Source organism: Culicoides brevitarsis, chromosome 2 (genome assembly GCF_036172545.1).
Source record: "Culicoides brevitarsis isolate CSIRO-B50_1 chromosome 2, AGI_CSIRO_Cbre_v1, whole genome shotgun sequence".
In the NCBI taxonomy this organism is placed as follows: Eukaryota; Metazoa; Arthropoda; class Insecta; order Diptera; family Ceratopogonidae; genus Culicoides; species Culicoides brevitarsis.
The window spans coordinates 32,040,146-32,057,846 of NC_087086.1; the positions used below are offsets into that span (position 1 = coordinate 32,040,146).

General features: G+C 33.6%; 1 protein-coding gene across 1 annotated transcript; it reads right to left on the bottom strand.

Annotated features, from left to right (window-relative positions):
* Window positions 1-145: 145 nt before the first annotated feature.
* On the bottom strand, window positions 146-8,485 carry LOC134828966 (atrial natriuretic peptide receptor 1). The gene is made up of 17 exons (XM_063841958.1): window positions 8,166-8,485; window positions 7,607-7,772; window positions 7,319-7,384; window positions 7,008-7,016; window positions 6,207-6,363; window positions 6,023-6,145; window positions 5,834-5,943; window positions 4,606-4,632; window positions 4,108-4,532; window positions 3,907-4,022; window positions 3,752-3,830; window positions 3,566-3,686; window positions 3,064-3,189; window positions 2,837-2,975; window positions 2,537-2,782; window positions 276-1,365; window positions 146-221 (listed from the first exon to the last, which is right to left on the bottom strand). The coding sequence occupies exons 1-17, from the start codon at window positions 8,483-8,485 to the stop codon at window positions 146-148; spliced, it is 3,396 nt and encodes a 1,131-aa protein (XP_063698028.1).
* Between the last annotated feature and the right edge of the window lie 9,216 nt (window positions 8,486-17,701).

A 17,701-nucleotide genomic window follows, 5' to 3' on the forward strand; every position in this document is an offset into this window, starting at 1 on the left:
TTGTATTTTTTTTAGCTAAAACCGCCTTTAAAAGTAAAGTTGCCTTCATAAATCGCTTCAAAAGAAACATTTTCAGTGTAAAAATGTAGCATCAAGTTTTTTCTCTCACAATTAATTGACATTTAATGCACATAAAATACTTGGTCTATTTTCCAATAGCTGGAAATAAGATAGGAAATGGCACGTCGTTCTCCAAATTTGACTTCATCGGTGTCGGAGGTCTAAAAAAATACATTTTCTCATAAAAAATTTCATTTTTTAATTAAAATTCTTACCTTGGATCTGGTTCGCTTGTTCCCGTGAGCCAATACGAGATCATCTTTCCTTTCCCTTTGATATCAACTTCTCCTCGCAACTCCAACTTGAACGTACCGAACTTGTCCAAAATTATTTTAGCTGCTTCCGAGACATGAATCTTCAACGGTTGACCTGTTGACTCCATGCGACTTGCTGTATTCACCGTATCTCCAAATAAGCAATAATGAGGCATTTTTACGCCTACAACGCCGGCACAAACAGATCCCGAGTGGATTCCAATGCGGATTTTCAGTTGATAATCCGGTTTGTGTTTGATCGTGAAACATTTGATCGCTTCGAGAATCGCGAGAGCCATCAATGCGATTTCACGGGCATGATCATGTCCATTCCTTTCGGGCAAACCTGAAACTACCATATACGCATCTCCGATAGTTTCGACCTTGTAAACGTCGTAAAATCCGATTATTCGATCAAAAGTGCTGTAAAGATCATTCAAGAAATTGACAACTTCCATGGGACCACTTTGAGCACAAAGCGCTGTAAATCCCACAATATCGCTAAAATAAATCGTGACACTCTCAAATTGTTCGGGTTCAACCATTTCTCCTGCCAAAAGTTGTTGCGCAACGGGACGAGGAAGTACTTGATACAAAAGTTCTTCGGTGCGACGCTTTTCCATGCTCAATTGTTCCGTTTTTTCCTCGACCAAAGTTTCCAAATTGTTCGCATATTGTTCCATGCGATGCAAGAGATCGTCCATTAGGTTCTCACAAAAGCCCTTCATGATGTCACGAACAGTATCGCGGATGCTACTGAACGAGGGACGCTCATCTTGGTCTTCAGCCCAGCATTTTTCCATCAATTCTGCCAAATCTGGAGGACAATCATGCTGCCCGATGAAAGGGCGGAAGGGAGGAGACTCGTGGGCAGCGATTCGAGCAACGATGGCGGGAACATCGTTCGTTTGACGAGCAACTTCGTAAGGACCTCCACGAACGACGATCTCTTCTAAGATGATGGCGAATGAGTAAACATCGCCTTTTTGGCTTTTGGGGGAACCAATGAACGTTGTGTGATGTAAAAGTTCGGGAGCGACCCATAAAAGTTCTAAAAATAAATTTAAAAATTAATTAAATTGTTTAAAATTCGTAAATTTAAGAACTTAGTTGATTAAAAAGTAAAAAAAAAATTTCAATTTTCAAAATTAAAAGAGATTTTTAAAATTTAAAGAGAAAATTTGAATAAAAAATTTTGTTTGAAATTCATCAGTTAAAAAAATTATTTTTTTGCATTAAAAATTTAAAAAAAAATATGAAATTGTTCGAAATTCATAAAAATATGTATATCAGTAAAAAAAAATATTTAAAAAAATCTTTAAAAAATTTAAAAAATTTTCTTTAAAAAATCAAAAAAATTTCTTTAAAAAATTAAAAAAATTTCATTAAAAAATTAAAAAAATTTCGTTAAAAAATTAAAAAAAATTTCTTTAAAAAATAAAAAAAAAATTCTTTAAAAAATTAAAAAAAATTCTTCAAAAAATTAGGTAAAAAAAAATTCATTAGAATTCAGAAAAGTTAAGAAAATTGTTCAAAATTCATTAATTTTAAACTTTAAAAAATTAAAAAAAAAAATTTAAATTTACCTATAAAAGTAATTATATTTTGAAAAAAATAAGAAAAAGACAACATTTATTTTCGACTTATTTTAAAAATTTTTATTAAAAAATTTTTTAAAATTCACATTTTTGGCTTTTCTGAAAAATTTTCCAACCATATGTTTAAAAAATTTACTCGAGATGAAAACAATCCTGGTGAACAAAAATTAAAAGTTGAAAAATTGACCTTAAGAACGGATTTTTCGAAATTCATCAAAAATTTTTAAAAATAAGGGTAAAAAAATTTCGCCAAAGCAAAAATTTCTTCAATTTTGAAATCAATAATTATTCAGTTTTTCAAAACTATTTTATGAAGAAATCGGTAAAAATCAAAACCGTGATTTTGGTATTTTTTAGAATGGAATGCACCAAATATTGAAAACTAAGAGGATGAATTATTTTCTTTAAAAAATTAAATATTTAAAAAAAAAATTGAAAAATTTAGAAAATATTGACTTTTGAACCAATTTTAACGAAAATTATATTTTTTTAAAAGAAATTTTGATCAAAAATATTTTAAAATTTTAGAATTTTCTTCCATTTTAGATACTCAATATTTAAATTTCTCAAAAAAATCAAAAAGAAGTAAGTCAAAACAATTTTCGATAAATATTTGGACCTTACTATTATAATAAACTTGATCCTTGATGACATCAGTTGTGGGCGTTGTCAACGTCGGTAATCCAAAATCCGAGATTTTCAACACAAATCTTCCATCAATCAAGCAATTGCACGAACGAAGTTTCCCATGGGCGCCAATGGCACTATTATGGAGATAAGCCATTCCCTTGACCATGTCATGAATCAAAGACATGCGAAAATTCCAATCTAATTGAATTGCCTCGTTGTCCAGAACATCCTTTAAACTACCTAAAAACGAAAAAATAATTAAAAAAAAACAAAAAAAAATAATTTTTTAATCACCTTTCGGGCAATATTCCGTGAGAATCAAGATAGTAGGTCGTGGCAAATCAATGCATGCTCCCACAAATCGCACGGTATTCTCGTGACTGACATCTCTCGCTTGCTTTATTTCCCACAACAACGTCGATGTGATGTCAACCTAACCGAGTAATAATTATGGAAATTGAATTGTGAATCATTTTTCATCGTTTGTCGATGCCAGAAATATGACAGAATAATCAAATTACCTTCTTTTTTGTCACTTTCTTAATGGCTACGCGATCGCCCTTGTAAATGCCGATTGTCGTAAAAACCTGCGTCGGCGGTAGACTGCCGCAACTTGCGATGCTTGCGCGTCCCGAACTCGCACCAAACTGTTGAATCGAAAAATTCTACGAAAAAAAAAGATGCAAAACGAGCTCATCATCATAAAATGTTATCCAGTTAAAGGCAAAACACACAACACGCCAATAAAAAATTGAGAGCCACGTTTTATGGATGCTACTTTCGTTACGTATATGCGTGAATTCGGTCATTTTCACCCTCTTTTATGACGATTTTGTTGTTCAAATAAACATTTTTCGACAAATTTGATTGATTTGCGGCTATGTTTGCTTTTACAAATGGCAAGGCGCACGCACTTGCGAACATTTTTCGTCGCAAATACGAAATTCGGATGAAAAAATCCAACTTTTTTGTCAACTAAGCAGCAAATCCTCAATTATCTTAATTACCAAGACAAATATTTACCTCGTAGTTTAACTTTTGTAAGCCGACCTTGCTACCAAATAATCGGTTCACCTCGAGCAGGATCTCATCAGGTCTTATACGCCATTCGTTACTATTGACATCGCTATTTAACTTCACCTGCCTACGGTACAAAATGAAAATTAAACAATTAAATCTCGCCACAATTGATTAAATTGCTTCGCATACTTGCACAAAAGGTACGTAACGGTAGAAATGGTGATGGAAATGATTCCGAACGCAAAAACGCCGTAAAAGATAATCGTCTCTATTAATCATGGAACATGCAATTTTGTTAGATTTGCTGGATTTCAATGAAATTTTCATTAGAAAAATAAAATTACCTTTTTGCTGACACTCTGGAGAGTTTCCGAGGAAGCCACATTTGGGCATATTAGCTGGAGGATTGTCACTTGCGCCGGGCCAATGAATTTTCTTTCCAGCAACGGGAAGGTAAGTCCTAAAATTACAAAAAAATCATATAAAAATTGTTTTTTTCTTCAAATTTCGAAAAAAAAAATTAATAAAATCTTTAAAATTCTTACCGATTCAGTCCATTATAATGCGCAACAACCTCAAATCGCCCCGTGATAGGATCCAAATCCATAATCGCGTAATCCGCATCCCGATCTCCGTTACTGTCAATCCTCACATGTCCCGTAATTCCTCGAAAATCCCGATTCCACATCCGTTTCGTGATTGCCAGACCATCTCGAAGCCCTTCTCGCCCAATTTCCGTCAAAGTTTCATTCAGCGCAATCCCAAGCAAGTAAACGCCGTCATAAAATGCTCCAATGAAGAAATTAACTTCCTCCCCTTCGAGAAATGTGTAGTTGTAGTCTTGCATTGCCCTCGCTCTCACAAGATCTGAGAAGCCCTGATAACGCGAACTCGTCGGCTGCAGCAACGAAACTCGCAAAAGTGACTCGTATGCCTTCCGTGCAATCGAATCTGACTCGTCGCCCATGTCCTAACGAGAGAAAAAAAAAGTAATGAGACTGCTTATTTATTCAAACAAACAAATATTTAATAATAATAATTACCCAATCATGATCCGCCCAATATGCACTCTACAGAAAGAGGAGAGAAAAGCAGAATAATAATTAAACAATGATGATTGTTGTTGTTGTTATATTTACGAACGTGCGAATAATTTAGCAGTAGAGCAACGATTTTCGCAGACGATTAAACAAAGACAAGATTTACTAACTAATGGGAGATGGAAAATGATGATGGATCGTAATTGTCGATGTCGTCGTCGTCGTCGATGGAAAAGTCGTTCGAGGAAGTAACTAACCCAGTTGTGTCAGCGTGAAGTGAAGAATTGTGACATTGACCATTATTGCAGTTCTTTTCTAGCGAAGTCTCTTGCATGCTTTGAGGGTGTGTGTTGGCTTAGATATGCATGATGGCTCATTTTAATGCAATTTACAGTCCATATTTATGCATAATGAGATCCAATTACAACCGACCGAGAGCGACAATGAAAAATTAGAAGGCTTTGGCGGAGGATGTTCGTGCTTTTTTTATGAATTGTGGAGGAGAAAATTCACTTTTTGTGAGAAAATTCCAAAATTTTTTAAATATTTAAAGATTTTTGAGCCATTTCAAGAAAATCTTTTTAAAAAAAGCTCAAAATTGGCTTTTGAACTTAAATTCTAATGTTTAAAATTTGATTTTTTGATGAACAATTTTGGCCTTCTAAGTGCTTCTATGTTGATTTTTAGTGTCAAAAGTAACATTTTTTCTCTTCATTAGATAAAAACAAGGATGTTGTACATCAATTTGACAAATCGCTTATGACATACTTGGTCTAGTGAAAGGACGGGGACGAATAAAATTTTTAGGGACGACATTTAAATAATTTTTCTGTTCTCCTTCAAAAAACTGGCGATTATCGGGAGGGCATCGAACTTCCTGCATCCAAATTTGTCACGTATGGGAGTGTTTTTGTCGATTCCTGCTTGTTGTAGTTCGGATGCCAGGTCAATTTGACAGTCAAAAGTAACATAAATGGATAAAAAATATCATTTTAAGACATTTTTTGACGCTTTCTTGAACCAAAAACTCGAACAAAACAAAAATATTGTCTAAAAATGCTTCTTTACGTCATTCAAAATTGATGCTTTTACCTAAAAACTTCTGATACAAGATGATTTCGATCAATTTCAAAGGTTTAAGTGAAAGAAAAAGTTCATTTCAATTGATATCTCGACAATTTTTGAAGAAAAACTTAATAAATAACTGTCAAAAAACTCAAATTCAACTCACCTGAAAAATTTCCACATCCAAAAAGACATAATCTCCCTTCGTCATGCCCAAAAAATATGCACTCAACATGAATTTTCGCACCAGCATGCCACGTACCGACAAAATTATGACTGCAAAATTTACATATATTGGTCAGTAACAAATTACTTTCCCCTTTTTTTTTGCAATTCCCAAAAAGCAATATATTACCTCGGGCATACATTTGCGCATCCAGGAGATATTTATCGTAACTTGGCTCGTCCTCGTTGCCATTCAGTTCACGTACGAACGTTATTATGCCCTCTTGTTTCAGTCCATATTCGAGATTCTTTCCTGCCAAATGACATTTTATCTAAAAATTAAGTTCAAATTGAGTTTTAAAAGGTTTACTTACCAACGGTCAACGAGAAGAGATCCGACCTGTCGATGAGCAAGGCGACATTTTTCCATCCAAACTCCTGAAAAATCCGCGCAAACACTGATTTGAGGCGACATTGGCAGTACGACATCCGCGTAAGTGTTGAATTTTTGGATTTGTCTTTGAAAATCCCCTAAAAAGATGAAAAAAAATATTTACTGTCCCTTTTTTTGGGTAAAGAAAGTCTTCTTATGTGACAATAACACATGATTTTGCATTAATCAAATGCATTAATGCGGAAAATTATAGATATCATATTTTTTCGTCGCTTGTCTCGTCGTCGTTGTCAACTTTAAACATATCATCATGCAAGGTAATCAACGGTAATGAAAAGTTAGGAGCTCACGTAGACGACGAGTGTCGTATTTGTTTAGGTTACAAGAGAAAAAAGAAGGAAAAAGGAAATTTGAACCCTTGTTATATCAATTTTTTTCTTGAGATGTTATCACTCATGACATGGTATTAACCGAATTTGAGATACGAGTCAAATTTTCACAACTTACGGGATGATTGGGATGTCTTTCGACTCCATTTTGGTTTTAAAGATGTCTGTCCGTGATAATTTTTATATTTTTTCTCGATTTTTTTCAAATTTTAATCAAAAATTTTTTTTATTTTTAGGTGATTTTTGATGATTTTCAGTTAAAAAGCGCTCACGTTGTCCTCGAAAATTCTTCAAAATTTTAAATCTGATCGCCTTTCGTCGATATCTCACCCGAAAAATCTCCCTTGAGCGTCACATTACTGCGATGAAAAACAATCTTTGTTGTTGTTTACGGATTTGTCCTCCCCAAAAAAACAACTAAAAACTTCAATTCAACATCAATTAGGCCCAATTACGCAATAAAGGTACATTTCTTAAATCAAATTTAATTACGATGTCCGTAAAGTATCTCTTTCTGCATTCAAAACGGCAGATACTTTCAGGGCAATTAACTTAATTTATATCATTACGATTTCCCGAAGGCACAAAAGCATGCAAATTTTAATTACTTCAATTTTTCCCTTCTATCCTCACACTTTTCTCTTTTTTGTCAGTTGAAGTAGAACATGATATTGTTATTTAATTAACTAACACTTCTACTTACTGAACTGTTGTACCGTTGCATACTCCCGAGGAGACCTGGAGTGACAGCAACAGATTCCGATGGTGGCTTAAAGAAAAATAAAATGAAGAAAAAACTCGTAAAAAAGATAAATTCCTCAAATAAATCAATAAATTTGGTCGAGATTGAAGAAAAACAAAACAAATTTACAAAAAAAAAGAGAACGAAAAAAAAATTGGATTTCTGATTTGAATTTTATACGAATTTAGCTATAAATAAAAATGAGGCTCAGCAGGTGATAAAAAAAAATACGCAAAAAAAAAATTGTACCTGATCTCCCATTCCTGTGATTATTGGAGTGTTCCAGTAGGAGGCTAATTGCGCTACAGGTTCGAGAGCAAAAGCACAAGCAGGTCCGATATAAGCGATGACGTCGTACTTGAAATGCATGTCAGCGGCGACGCCTGGTGCGATTTCGCCAGAACACGTTGGGTAGCTTTCGTTAAAAAAAAATAATGAAAAAAAAATCGTAAAAATATTTTTTTCTTTCATTCGATAAAATCACATAAATAGAATAATTTTTCCTTTGACAACGGATTATTTAAACGGAAGTAACTAAGTGCTTTCTTAAATTAAATCATTACTTTTATCATCATAAGAAATTATTTTTCTTCGATTTTCTTTCTTTTTTTGTTCCACTTGTTGCTTGTGATGATGATGATGATGATGCGACACTTTTCATATGTATTAATTTAATTAAATCAAATCATTTATTATTATGTAAATTTTTTTGTCATCATCTAACATTCACTTTTTTCTTCACATATATTTTTTTCTTTCACAGCAGGATTTTTTTTCATCATTTTTTTTTAACAAAAATAAAAATTACCTTTCCTGCACTTTTCTCAAGCGAATTTTGTGATGTTTTAAAAATTTTTTGTTAATTTCTTCAATGCCCAAATCGACTGCTGGTCCACATCGTTCCAAATCAAAGGGACTATTGAGGCGCGAAGCCATCAATACGCCAATGTTATATACCGTAAATCCATTCTCGTCGACTAATTCACGTTTAGTCCTTCTCGTGTCATTTCTATCAATGTTGTCGTAATAATCGACAGTCTCGAGACTCGAATCACTTCGTAGAATTTCGTAAAGGCACGTGTTTTGTATTAAAAAGTTCAAGATATGAAAAGTCAAAATGAGATGCATGATAATTTATTTTATCCCTTTTTCACTTGTTGTCACTATTTTTTCTATGTCTCAAACATCTCTATGTTTTTTTCTGATATTCAATTTAATTTAATTTATTTTTGTTTTTCTTATCGGTCGTTTCACCGCTTGATGCTTGTTAAAAAGAAATGAAAGCAACAGTTATATTATTACGAATGAGACTGTCGGCTCAAATGCATCTCCTTTTATATTGAACCTTATGTCGACGAGGATGCGTATACGGAATACTCGCTAATAGGCATTGTACACAATATCATATCAATAACGGGTGGTAGGATTGTGTATATAGTGTAGTAGATAGCTAAATGATTTCTGTAATATTGCTCTTTTTTCATCCTTTTTATCCTTGTTTTCTTCTCTCGGAATTCGTATAGATGAATGAATGACTGAATGTGAGTATGTTTTTTTTTGTCTCTGAGTGTACTGAAGAGAAACGTCTTTTTGGGTTTATTTTTTTCACAGTTGGAGCATAGTACGATTAAGTGTCGTTTAATGGGGTGAGTTTGTGTTTTGACGAAATCTGAATTCTTTTAATTGTTTTCAAAACTATTTAAAATTCCAAGAAAAAAAAATATTGAAAGGATTTAATAAAAAATCTATAAAACGGTTGTATTCTCTAAAAAGTGACAATTTGTTGGAATTATAAAATTAAAATTTTTCTTGAGATTTATTATTGTGCCATGAAGAATTTATTATTATGAACTAAACAAACTGAACTAAAAATTAATGCTCAGAAGTTTATGATTCAATCTAATTATTATCATTTTAACCCTTGGACATCATTTTGACTTTTCCTCACTTCCATCAAAAATTCATAATATACTTAAACTTCTTTTATGTAATGTTATAACTTCAAGTTTCCCTTGGTAAAATGCGAAATACAACAACAGGTATTGGTTTAATTCATTTTGTTTGCAAAACCATTCTTACGTCTGGAACTATAGCAGCAACTTATATTTTAATATTGGTACATCAAATTTAGAAACTTCTCTTTTTCTGTGGATTTAAAGGGCTCCTCCTTAGTCACTGTTTTCAATTTCTTTATTCGATTTACTGTTCATTTTATAAAATGTGTTTCATCCTACGTTGGCCAATATTTTGTGTCATTTAAAAGCTGATATAACTTACTGCTTCAACATCTCTTTATATGTTTTATTCTATGAAATATCATAATTTTACTTACCATTTTTTTTCATTTAATTAAAATATTCTTCTTATTGATGCTCTGCATTGAATTTTCAATTCTTAATTTAAGTAAAAATAAAAAAAAAATTAAAATAAAAATAAAAATAATATTACCTTTACCAACGTTACCCCATTTGACGTTAAAAATATCTCAAAACAAAACTTGACTCTCAATATTGGTACTTACCGCCTTTACACACGCTCAACCGTAAGAGACGTGAAGGAAATTACGAAGATAAAGTAAAAGGAAAATAAAACCTTTTTTCATAATTTTCGTATAAAAATTTCAATTTTTCTCCTTATTAAACATTATTATGTATTTATTATGCGTTTTTAAGTTATTTTTACTTTCTCCTTCACTATTTACTAATTTCTATTTTATTTTTATGTTTTTCGCACACTTCTAGACATGTAATTATCATCGAATTTCTTCTACGGTTTATTGCAATATTTACGTTTTAAATTACTTTGTTAAGTACAAGAATTGAAGTAGAAGACACTTAATGATAATTTTTTGATATTTTTACGATAATTTTTATAACATTTTTTTTGACAAGATTTTTTTTTCCTATTAATGGCAGTTCAGTTTATTTATTTTGTGCACTTATTTTACATCCGTGAATGAGGATTTCATCCAACCGCTTTGTTTGAGGGAATCTGGACCACGTACGAGGCGCGTTGTCATTTTCGGTTGATCATCGGCAAATTGAAAGGCATTTGATTCATAAGTTCTCTGATGAGGATTAGCAGGACCCGTTAACCGAATGTTCGAGTTTTCGTCGATATAACGACCTTTACTGCCGGAAAATTTTCCGCGATATTCCTCACGACTTTCGGGACGATTTTTATCGGGATTTGGATCGTTAACGAAACTATAAACGCCACTGAATTTGTTTTGGCCCTCTTTTGGCATGGGTGACGATGGAGATCTTCCGCGACGTGATGGCGGCGAGTGATCTGGATGTGGATAGTTGTTGTTGTCATCTTGAGATTTACAATGTCCCAAGTTCGGGCAGTAATGTGTTCGTTGTTTTGCATGAGGTTTTCCGACGACATGGAAAGGACGTTCTTCGCTACTTGTTTCGCGGGCATCCACGTAAGGGCGCAATGGTTTGTGCACAACTGGAATATCTCGAGGTCGTTGCCAATTATATTGTTCATGATCTGTGGTGCTACTTTCACGAAGACTATCACGTGGTTCTGTGAATTGCTCGTCGCTGGTCGTTGTACTGTCTCCCTTGAGGAATTTTACTTTTTCAACTACTTTGAAAGGCTCTTCGCTGGATTCACGGAGACTGTCGCTCGTCGTGAAATATTCCTTTTGGTATCGAATGTCATGTCCGAGACGATCGCGTTCTTCACTTGTGCTCGGGCTCCTGCGAAATTTCGTGCGAGATGAAACCCGTTTGCCTCCTGAACCCGTATGAGCTCTGTCTTGATCGATATTTCGACTCAAAGTTTGCGCTTTTCGTCTCTTATCGACAGCACTTTCGTATGATTCATGCGATTGTTTCACATTTTTGTTGTATTTCATCGTATTTTGCACATAACCTGGATTTCCTTCGATAACTCTTGTTCTCGTACGAATTTCACTGTAATCATCAGGCGCCAAATTCTGCCTTCTTCCAAATTTGGCAGCTTCTTTTTCCTTCTTTCGATCAAAATCTTCAACGCAGAAGGCAAATGGCGGATTTTCTGGTCTTGGTTTTGGCGGAGGAGTTTTTCCCGTGATGATATCTTCTTCCGGCGGAGGAATAACCGGTTTTTGTGGCGATTTTGGTAACTTTGATTCGTCGATAAATCGTTTCTGCTTCATTCCGCCGCTTCCGGAGCCACGAGTTGGAGGACGAGCACGTATCAAATTGTAATGTTGCGCTTTACGGACCTCAGGTTGGCACAAATAGTCTTTGAAGGAGTCAAATGGGTTGTTTTCTTGCTTCGCTGCTTGATAAGCTTTTAGTTTACGACCACTGGGAGATGCTGTACCGGCATTCGCGAGACGAATGTTCGACTCGGGACGCTTGATGATGGGACGAGAGCGCGGAAAATCGGTATATGTTTCACTAAAACACGAATTTTTATTAAAAATTTATTTTTTTCAGGTAAAAAAATTTCCTTACCGATATTCTGGATGCCAATCAGTCTCGCCTGTAAGTTTAAAATACGGATCTCGACAACGTCCTTTTTCGGGTTTTGATGTGATATGATAATCCTTGTAGCTTTCATAGTATTCCGGAAGTTCTTTGGAAAAATCTCCCGTTGGTCTTAAATTATCTGCCTTGCGATACGATGCGGATTTCTCGAAACAACTGTAATCTGGTATATGAAATCGTTCCGAATACTCAGCTTTGCCGTTCATGTGACCCGACATGTGCAAATTGTCAGGCCTGCGAATCGATGGTTTCTTCGAGTAACGATTGTATTCCGGGAAATGCTCCTGATAAGCGGGTGTGCCATGAAAACGACCTTGCAGTGATAAATGACTCGTTTGCGGCATGATTTTGGAACGTTCCATCGGCAGTGTGACGTACTTTGATCGATATTCGGGCGACAAGTTACGTTCGCCCTCCATGGAAAGATGACATTTTTCGATGCGATTTTTGCATTGTGATGCCGGACGAGAAAGCGGCTTCTTATGCGGACTTGGGCACGTTCCATTTTGATAATGTTCAGCGGGAAGAGGCTCGGGACGAATAATTTTCTTCGGTAAGTACGAATCATACATTTTGCCAGATTCACGAAATTCGGGAAACAAATCTATACTTCCGCTGTATTTTAGTTGATCCGGATTTTTGATGATTGGTTGGCGTGATCTGAGGTAATTTTAAATCAATTTTAAAGAAAATTTTATAAAAAATTAAAAAATTTACCTCCTTAAATCTTCTGTCGAGTACGGAATGTATTTTGCACTAGCCTCTGACTGAAAATTGTCCATTGGATTTCCCCGTTGATCCAACTTCAATGAGGTAGCTTGACGCAAAATGGGCGGGCGAGTAATCGGCGGAAGCGGTTGGTAGTTTTTACGATATTCACTTACATTGGGGATGGAAGGCTCTGATCGGCTGTCATGCAACTTAAAGTTAGTTTGTCTCAAATCTAAAAAAAAAAATAATTTTTAGCAAAAAATCCTTGGTTAATGTCACATAATTCGTGCATATGTGAACATTTTTGTACAAAGTGCGGTGTTGTTACAAACCAAAAAAGGTACCTGGCAACGCTCGTCGACGATAGTAATGGAGATCGTCTATCGGCACAACCTCATGTGGATACTTTAGCTCGACAAAACGGTCCTCAACTACTTTGTTTTGGCGTTCTGAAACGAAATTTCGTGTAGCTTATCGCGGATTTTATGACACGGCTTTAAAAGTGGTTCAATGTTACCTGGATAATGAGTCTCTGATATTGACCTCTGTCGTCGAAAGAAATCATAATAGTAATTATTGTCGTCTCTACCAGTTCCTCTGTGGAAAAAAAAGTTGGAGAAAAAAAATATTAAAAATAATTTTCATGCAGAGTCATTTAAAAATAAATGTCGTGGTCATTTGCTACAAATTTCCTTAACATATCAATCAAATGTTTTGTAGTAAACGTGGTGAGGCGCTGATATCGTGACTAGTCATAAAAAAGGGTTTGGAGAGCTTTAACCTTGAAACTAATTTGTGGAACGATGGTAAGTAACTTTAAATCCTTGAAAAAAATTAAATTTGAACAAAAAAAAATTATCAACTAAAATACCGAAAACAGTCTAAAATATTTCCATTAATTTGGAACCTCCATAATTTCCGTGGATCCGGAAAACGTTCTACTCGTACAGAAACTCGTAGTAACAACGACGCTATTGCTGCTTTTACGAAAGTAACTAACGAAAGAAACCTGTAGCTACGTGCTCACAACGAATTATTTGGGTCATTAACATCGTGAGAAAGTGTGTTTGAAATCAATATTCAACCGCAAATGACCTGAACGACCATTAACGAGCACTTTTCTGCAGTACTTAATGTAATTGGAGCCCGAAAATTGCACCAAAAAATTTCACTTCACTTCGATGTAAGAAAATGTAAACTTTAAATTGCAGCACGCTATTGGGCGGTTCACTTGACAACTCACCAAAATTATAAAAAAACAAATTATTGAAGGAAATAACGGGAGTTGTGGGGGAATTTGTGCAATATTAACATTATCGATCAAACAGGGAATTGGCAGGAATTTTTTGTTTTAAGGGAAATTTTTTATGCCGGAGCGTTAATAAAAATGGTAAAAATAGAAATTTTTAATTACTTTTTCCTTTAATGATTGTAATTAATTTTTCATTTGCACTTTTGGAACTTTTTTTACGATAATTGTCTTTAAATTGCGGTTCAAGTAACTTTCGGAAGTAATTTCTATTCAATTTTCAACAGATTTCAAGGCGCACCGATGATGGTCCGTGCATTTCAATGCTCAAATCGCAACTGATCCTTATCGTGGAAACGATAGTAAAGCGTTTTGTTTGTTTATTAGTTTGCAGAGTTGCAGGAATTTTCAAACAATTCCAATGGAGTCAAGTTTATGGCAATGCACTTCGTTTAATGTGCCGTTAGAGACAACAAGGGGAGTCAATTAGGGTGAAAAATTGCCTCTAAGGCTTTATTTGGTATGAAATGACGTTTGAAGCGAGTCACTCTACTGAAACCGTATTTAGCAACCAATTATTTATTTTTGATTGTTGCTAAAACAGACAAGGATGCTCGGAAACGATTGAGTTATAAGCATTTTTGAATGATTTTACATGAAAATTGATGGTCATCCTGCTGTTGTCACATGAGCTTTCGATAGAAGTTACTTTAAAGGAGAGCTGTGCTTTTATTGATGATGATAATCGTCGTGCCAGGCACAGAAAATGAGCGATTTGGCTGATGAAAAGTAACTGATGGAGATTTTTTAGTCAGGTTAAGTCAGAATTTGCATGAGAAATCCATAAAACTTGCAAGGAGGCGCCTTATATCTTGATGAAGTGAGTCCATAAATTAATTTTATCCACAAAAAAATGTTAAATTTGAATAAAAGAAGCTATATGAGAGCTTCCTGATCAATTTTAGGAGCCGAATGTTTAAAAAATTTATTTTAAAATGTTAGAATTTTTTTAAAAAAGCTAATTTTCATTAAATTTTTTAAGAATTTTGTCTTTCTAAGTTTTTTTTTTAAATTATCAAGGTTTTTATAACATTAAAGTAAAAATTTTTAGCTAAATCTTCTTTTTTTTGAAATCAATTTTTATATTTTTTTATTCCATTTTTGACTTAAAAATTACATTTGAGTCTTAAAAATTTTAGCTCAATTTTTTCTTTCTAAAATGTTTTGTAGACTTCCAATTTTTTTTCAAATTTTTGTTCAAAGTTTTTTTTCAAATGACATTTAAGTCTTAAAAATCTTTTTAAGAAAATATTTTGACAATAAATGAACTTTAATTTCCATGTAAAATCATTCAAAAATAATTATAACTCCACAAAAAATCGGAAAATTTATCAAAAATATGCAATTTTACCGAAAATTAGTTCACCTGTCAAACGCTTTTCCATTAAAATTACTTCCTCCTCCGAGAACCTTATCAAAAAACACAAAAAATATTCAATTAGTCCCAATTTCTCGCATAAAAAGTAGCATATGCATTACCAATGAGCGAAATAATTAAGATGTTTGTTTTGATTGCATGAGAAATTCATTCACTCAACACACTCTTACTATTTATCGCAATTGCTCTTGAAACACTAAACTTTTTTCTCTCCACATTATTCTAATCTAGATCCATAAATTTCGGTTTTTGACCCACATACCGACAAAAGTAACGAAATTTTGTTTATTTTAGACTCATCAACGCGTTGCAACGTTGTAGTCGATGGAGGTGCCTGGTTCGAATTTTTTAGCAGATTCATTTGTTAATTGGCAAAAGGATTTTTTACGATAATAATCGTTTTTTATGACAGCAACACTGATTATTAAGCCTTGAACAGCCTTTTTATTTGATTTATTTCCGTGTAAGAGCCTCCCTTTCATGACACACTAAATTCAATTACTTAGCAAATATTTGCCGTTCATGGATTTGCTGCAAATTTATGATGATGTGAGTTACGAGGGATAATTGATTTTCCTTTTTTTCAATTTTTTTTTTAAATTAAAGTGAAATTGAAGGTCATTTTTTGCAGGTGTGTACTTTTTTTTTAGCAGGAACGGACAAACAACGAAAGAAAAGAAGGAAAATCAAAGTGATTTATTGAGTATCATGACTGATAATTATAGAACTGCCCAGCGTAAAGACGGTAATTCGTGGGAAAATTCATTTATATTTGATGTGAAATTGAATTTAAAATTGCGTCGCGGGTGACTGATGGACAGATGCTCACTGCTTGCGTCATCAAAAGCGCATAAACTTGATTAATAATTTAAAATGTGGTACATTTTTTTCCATTTTGACCCAATTAAAGTTTGTTTTCGATTAAAATCTACAGACACACAGCAAGCCACTAATTAAAATCGTCACAAAGGAAGACATTTATCAGCGACTTTGACCTAAAAACGATATTGTCACGAGCCACGTAAGTTTTTTCTTTCTATTTTCTAAATCTTATCAAACTTTCGTATCTGCGGACTCGTGACAAAAAAATTATGCAAATTTAATAGCCGGTGTCGAGCTTCATTCTTCGACTGTTTGACAATTTCCGTTTTTTGACAGGTATCCGTCTGGAGTGCCTTTCGAACGAACCTACTTGATCCGAAAAAAAATTTTCTTAGGTTCGTTCGAAAATTTAATAAAAACAAAATAAAAAATTTCAGTCGCGTGACTTAATAAATCGCATGGTCAACATTTCAACAAGCTTCGTACTAAAATGAAAAACATTGTTGTCCCATTAAGTTCATAAACAACTCTTGTGTCATCCATAATCATCACATGTTACTCAAAATTTCATGTTTTTGTGTGATTTAAAGCCATTGCGAGTTCTATCGTCTACTTTACCAAAAATGACATCATAAAAGAAAGAAAAAAAAGTCATAGAAGGACATTAAGGCTCATAATAACAGAACAATAACAACAATAACGGCGTATCACTATCAGATAAGAATCTCGGCTACGAAGGAAGTAATTTTCGTCGTTTTCAAGGGTGACAGGTGCTGAATATTTTTTGGTAATTTTATGCCATTATTAGTTTTTGCATCGATTCGTCGTGTTTACGTTACAAAATTTTACTTTTTTTTTCGTTTGTTGTTATTGTGCCGTTGGAGCAGGTTAATGTAGGTTAAATAGATGCAAATGACATGATGAACGTCGTTTGAGGAGGAGAGCCTTTTTTTTAATACGAAAGGAAATAGGTGAACAAACAAAAAAGCTGAAAGAAATAATAAATAAAACAAAAAGAATCGTAACTTTTTGAGTGTCGCTTGTCGTGTAATTGTGGTGTGATTTTGATTTGACAAGACGACAAAATGGAAAATGTTGTAAATATAAATGGTGTACAAGTTCAGAGGATACGGAGAAGATAATCAGGTTAATTGGCGGTTTTTTCGTCAATGTCATTTCTATTTTTGGAATGAACTACATTTTTAGTTGAATTTATTAATATTTCCGTGAATTTGGAGAAAAAAATTAATAAAGGGTGAGATGAGGTTATCGAACGAAGCTTTTTAGATCAAATTTTGAACAGATTTGTTCGAAAGGCTTAAAATCCTAAATTGATAAATTGAAATTTTAAGTAAGACTTTTTAATCGAATATCTAGATCATAAAATCTGGCCTTTCAACATTAAGATCATTTTTCAAAAAAAATTGAAATTTTTACTTTCTTAAAATTGGGCGAATTTTTTTAATTTTTTCAAAATTTCGTATGTAGGTATTAAGTTATTTATATCTTATTTTTATTTAAAAACAGTAAAAATAAAGAAAAAAATTAAATTATAAAAAAAACTAACAATTCATTAAGTCAAGTCTATCGAACGAACTTATTTAGATCATCACAGAACCAGAGAGTTGTGTTCGATA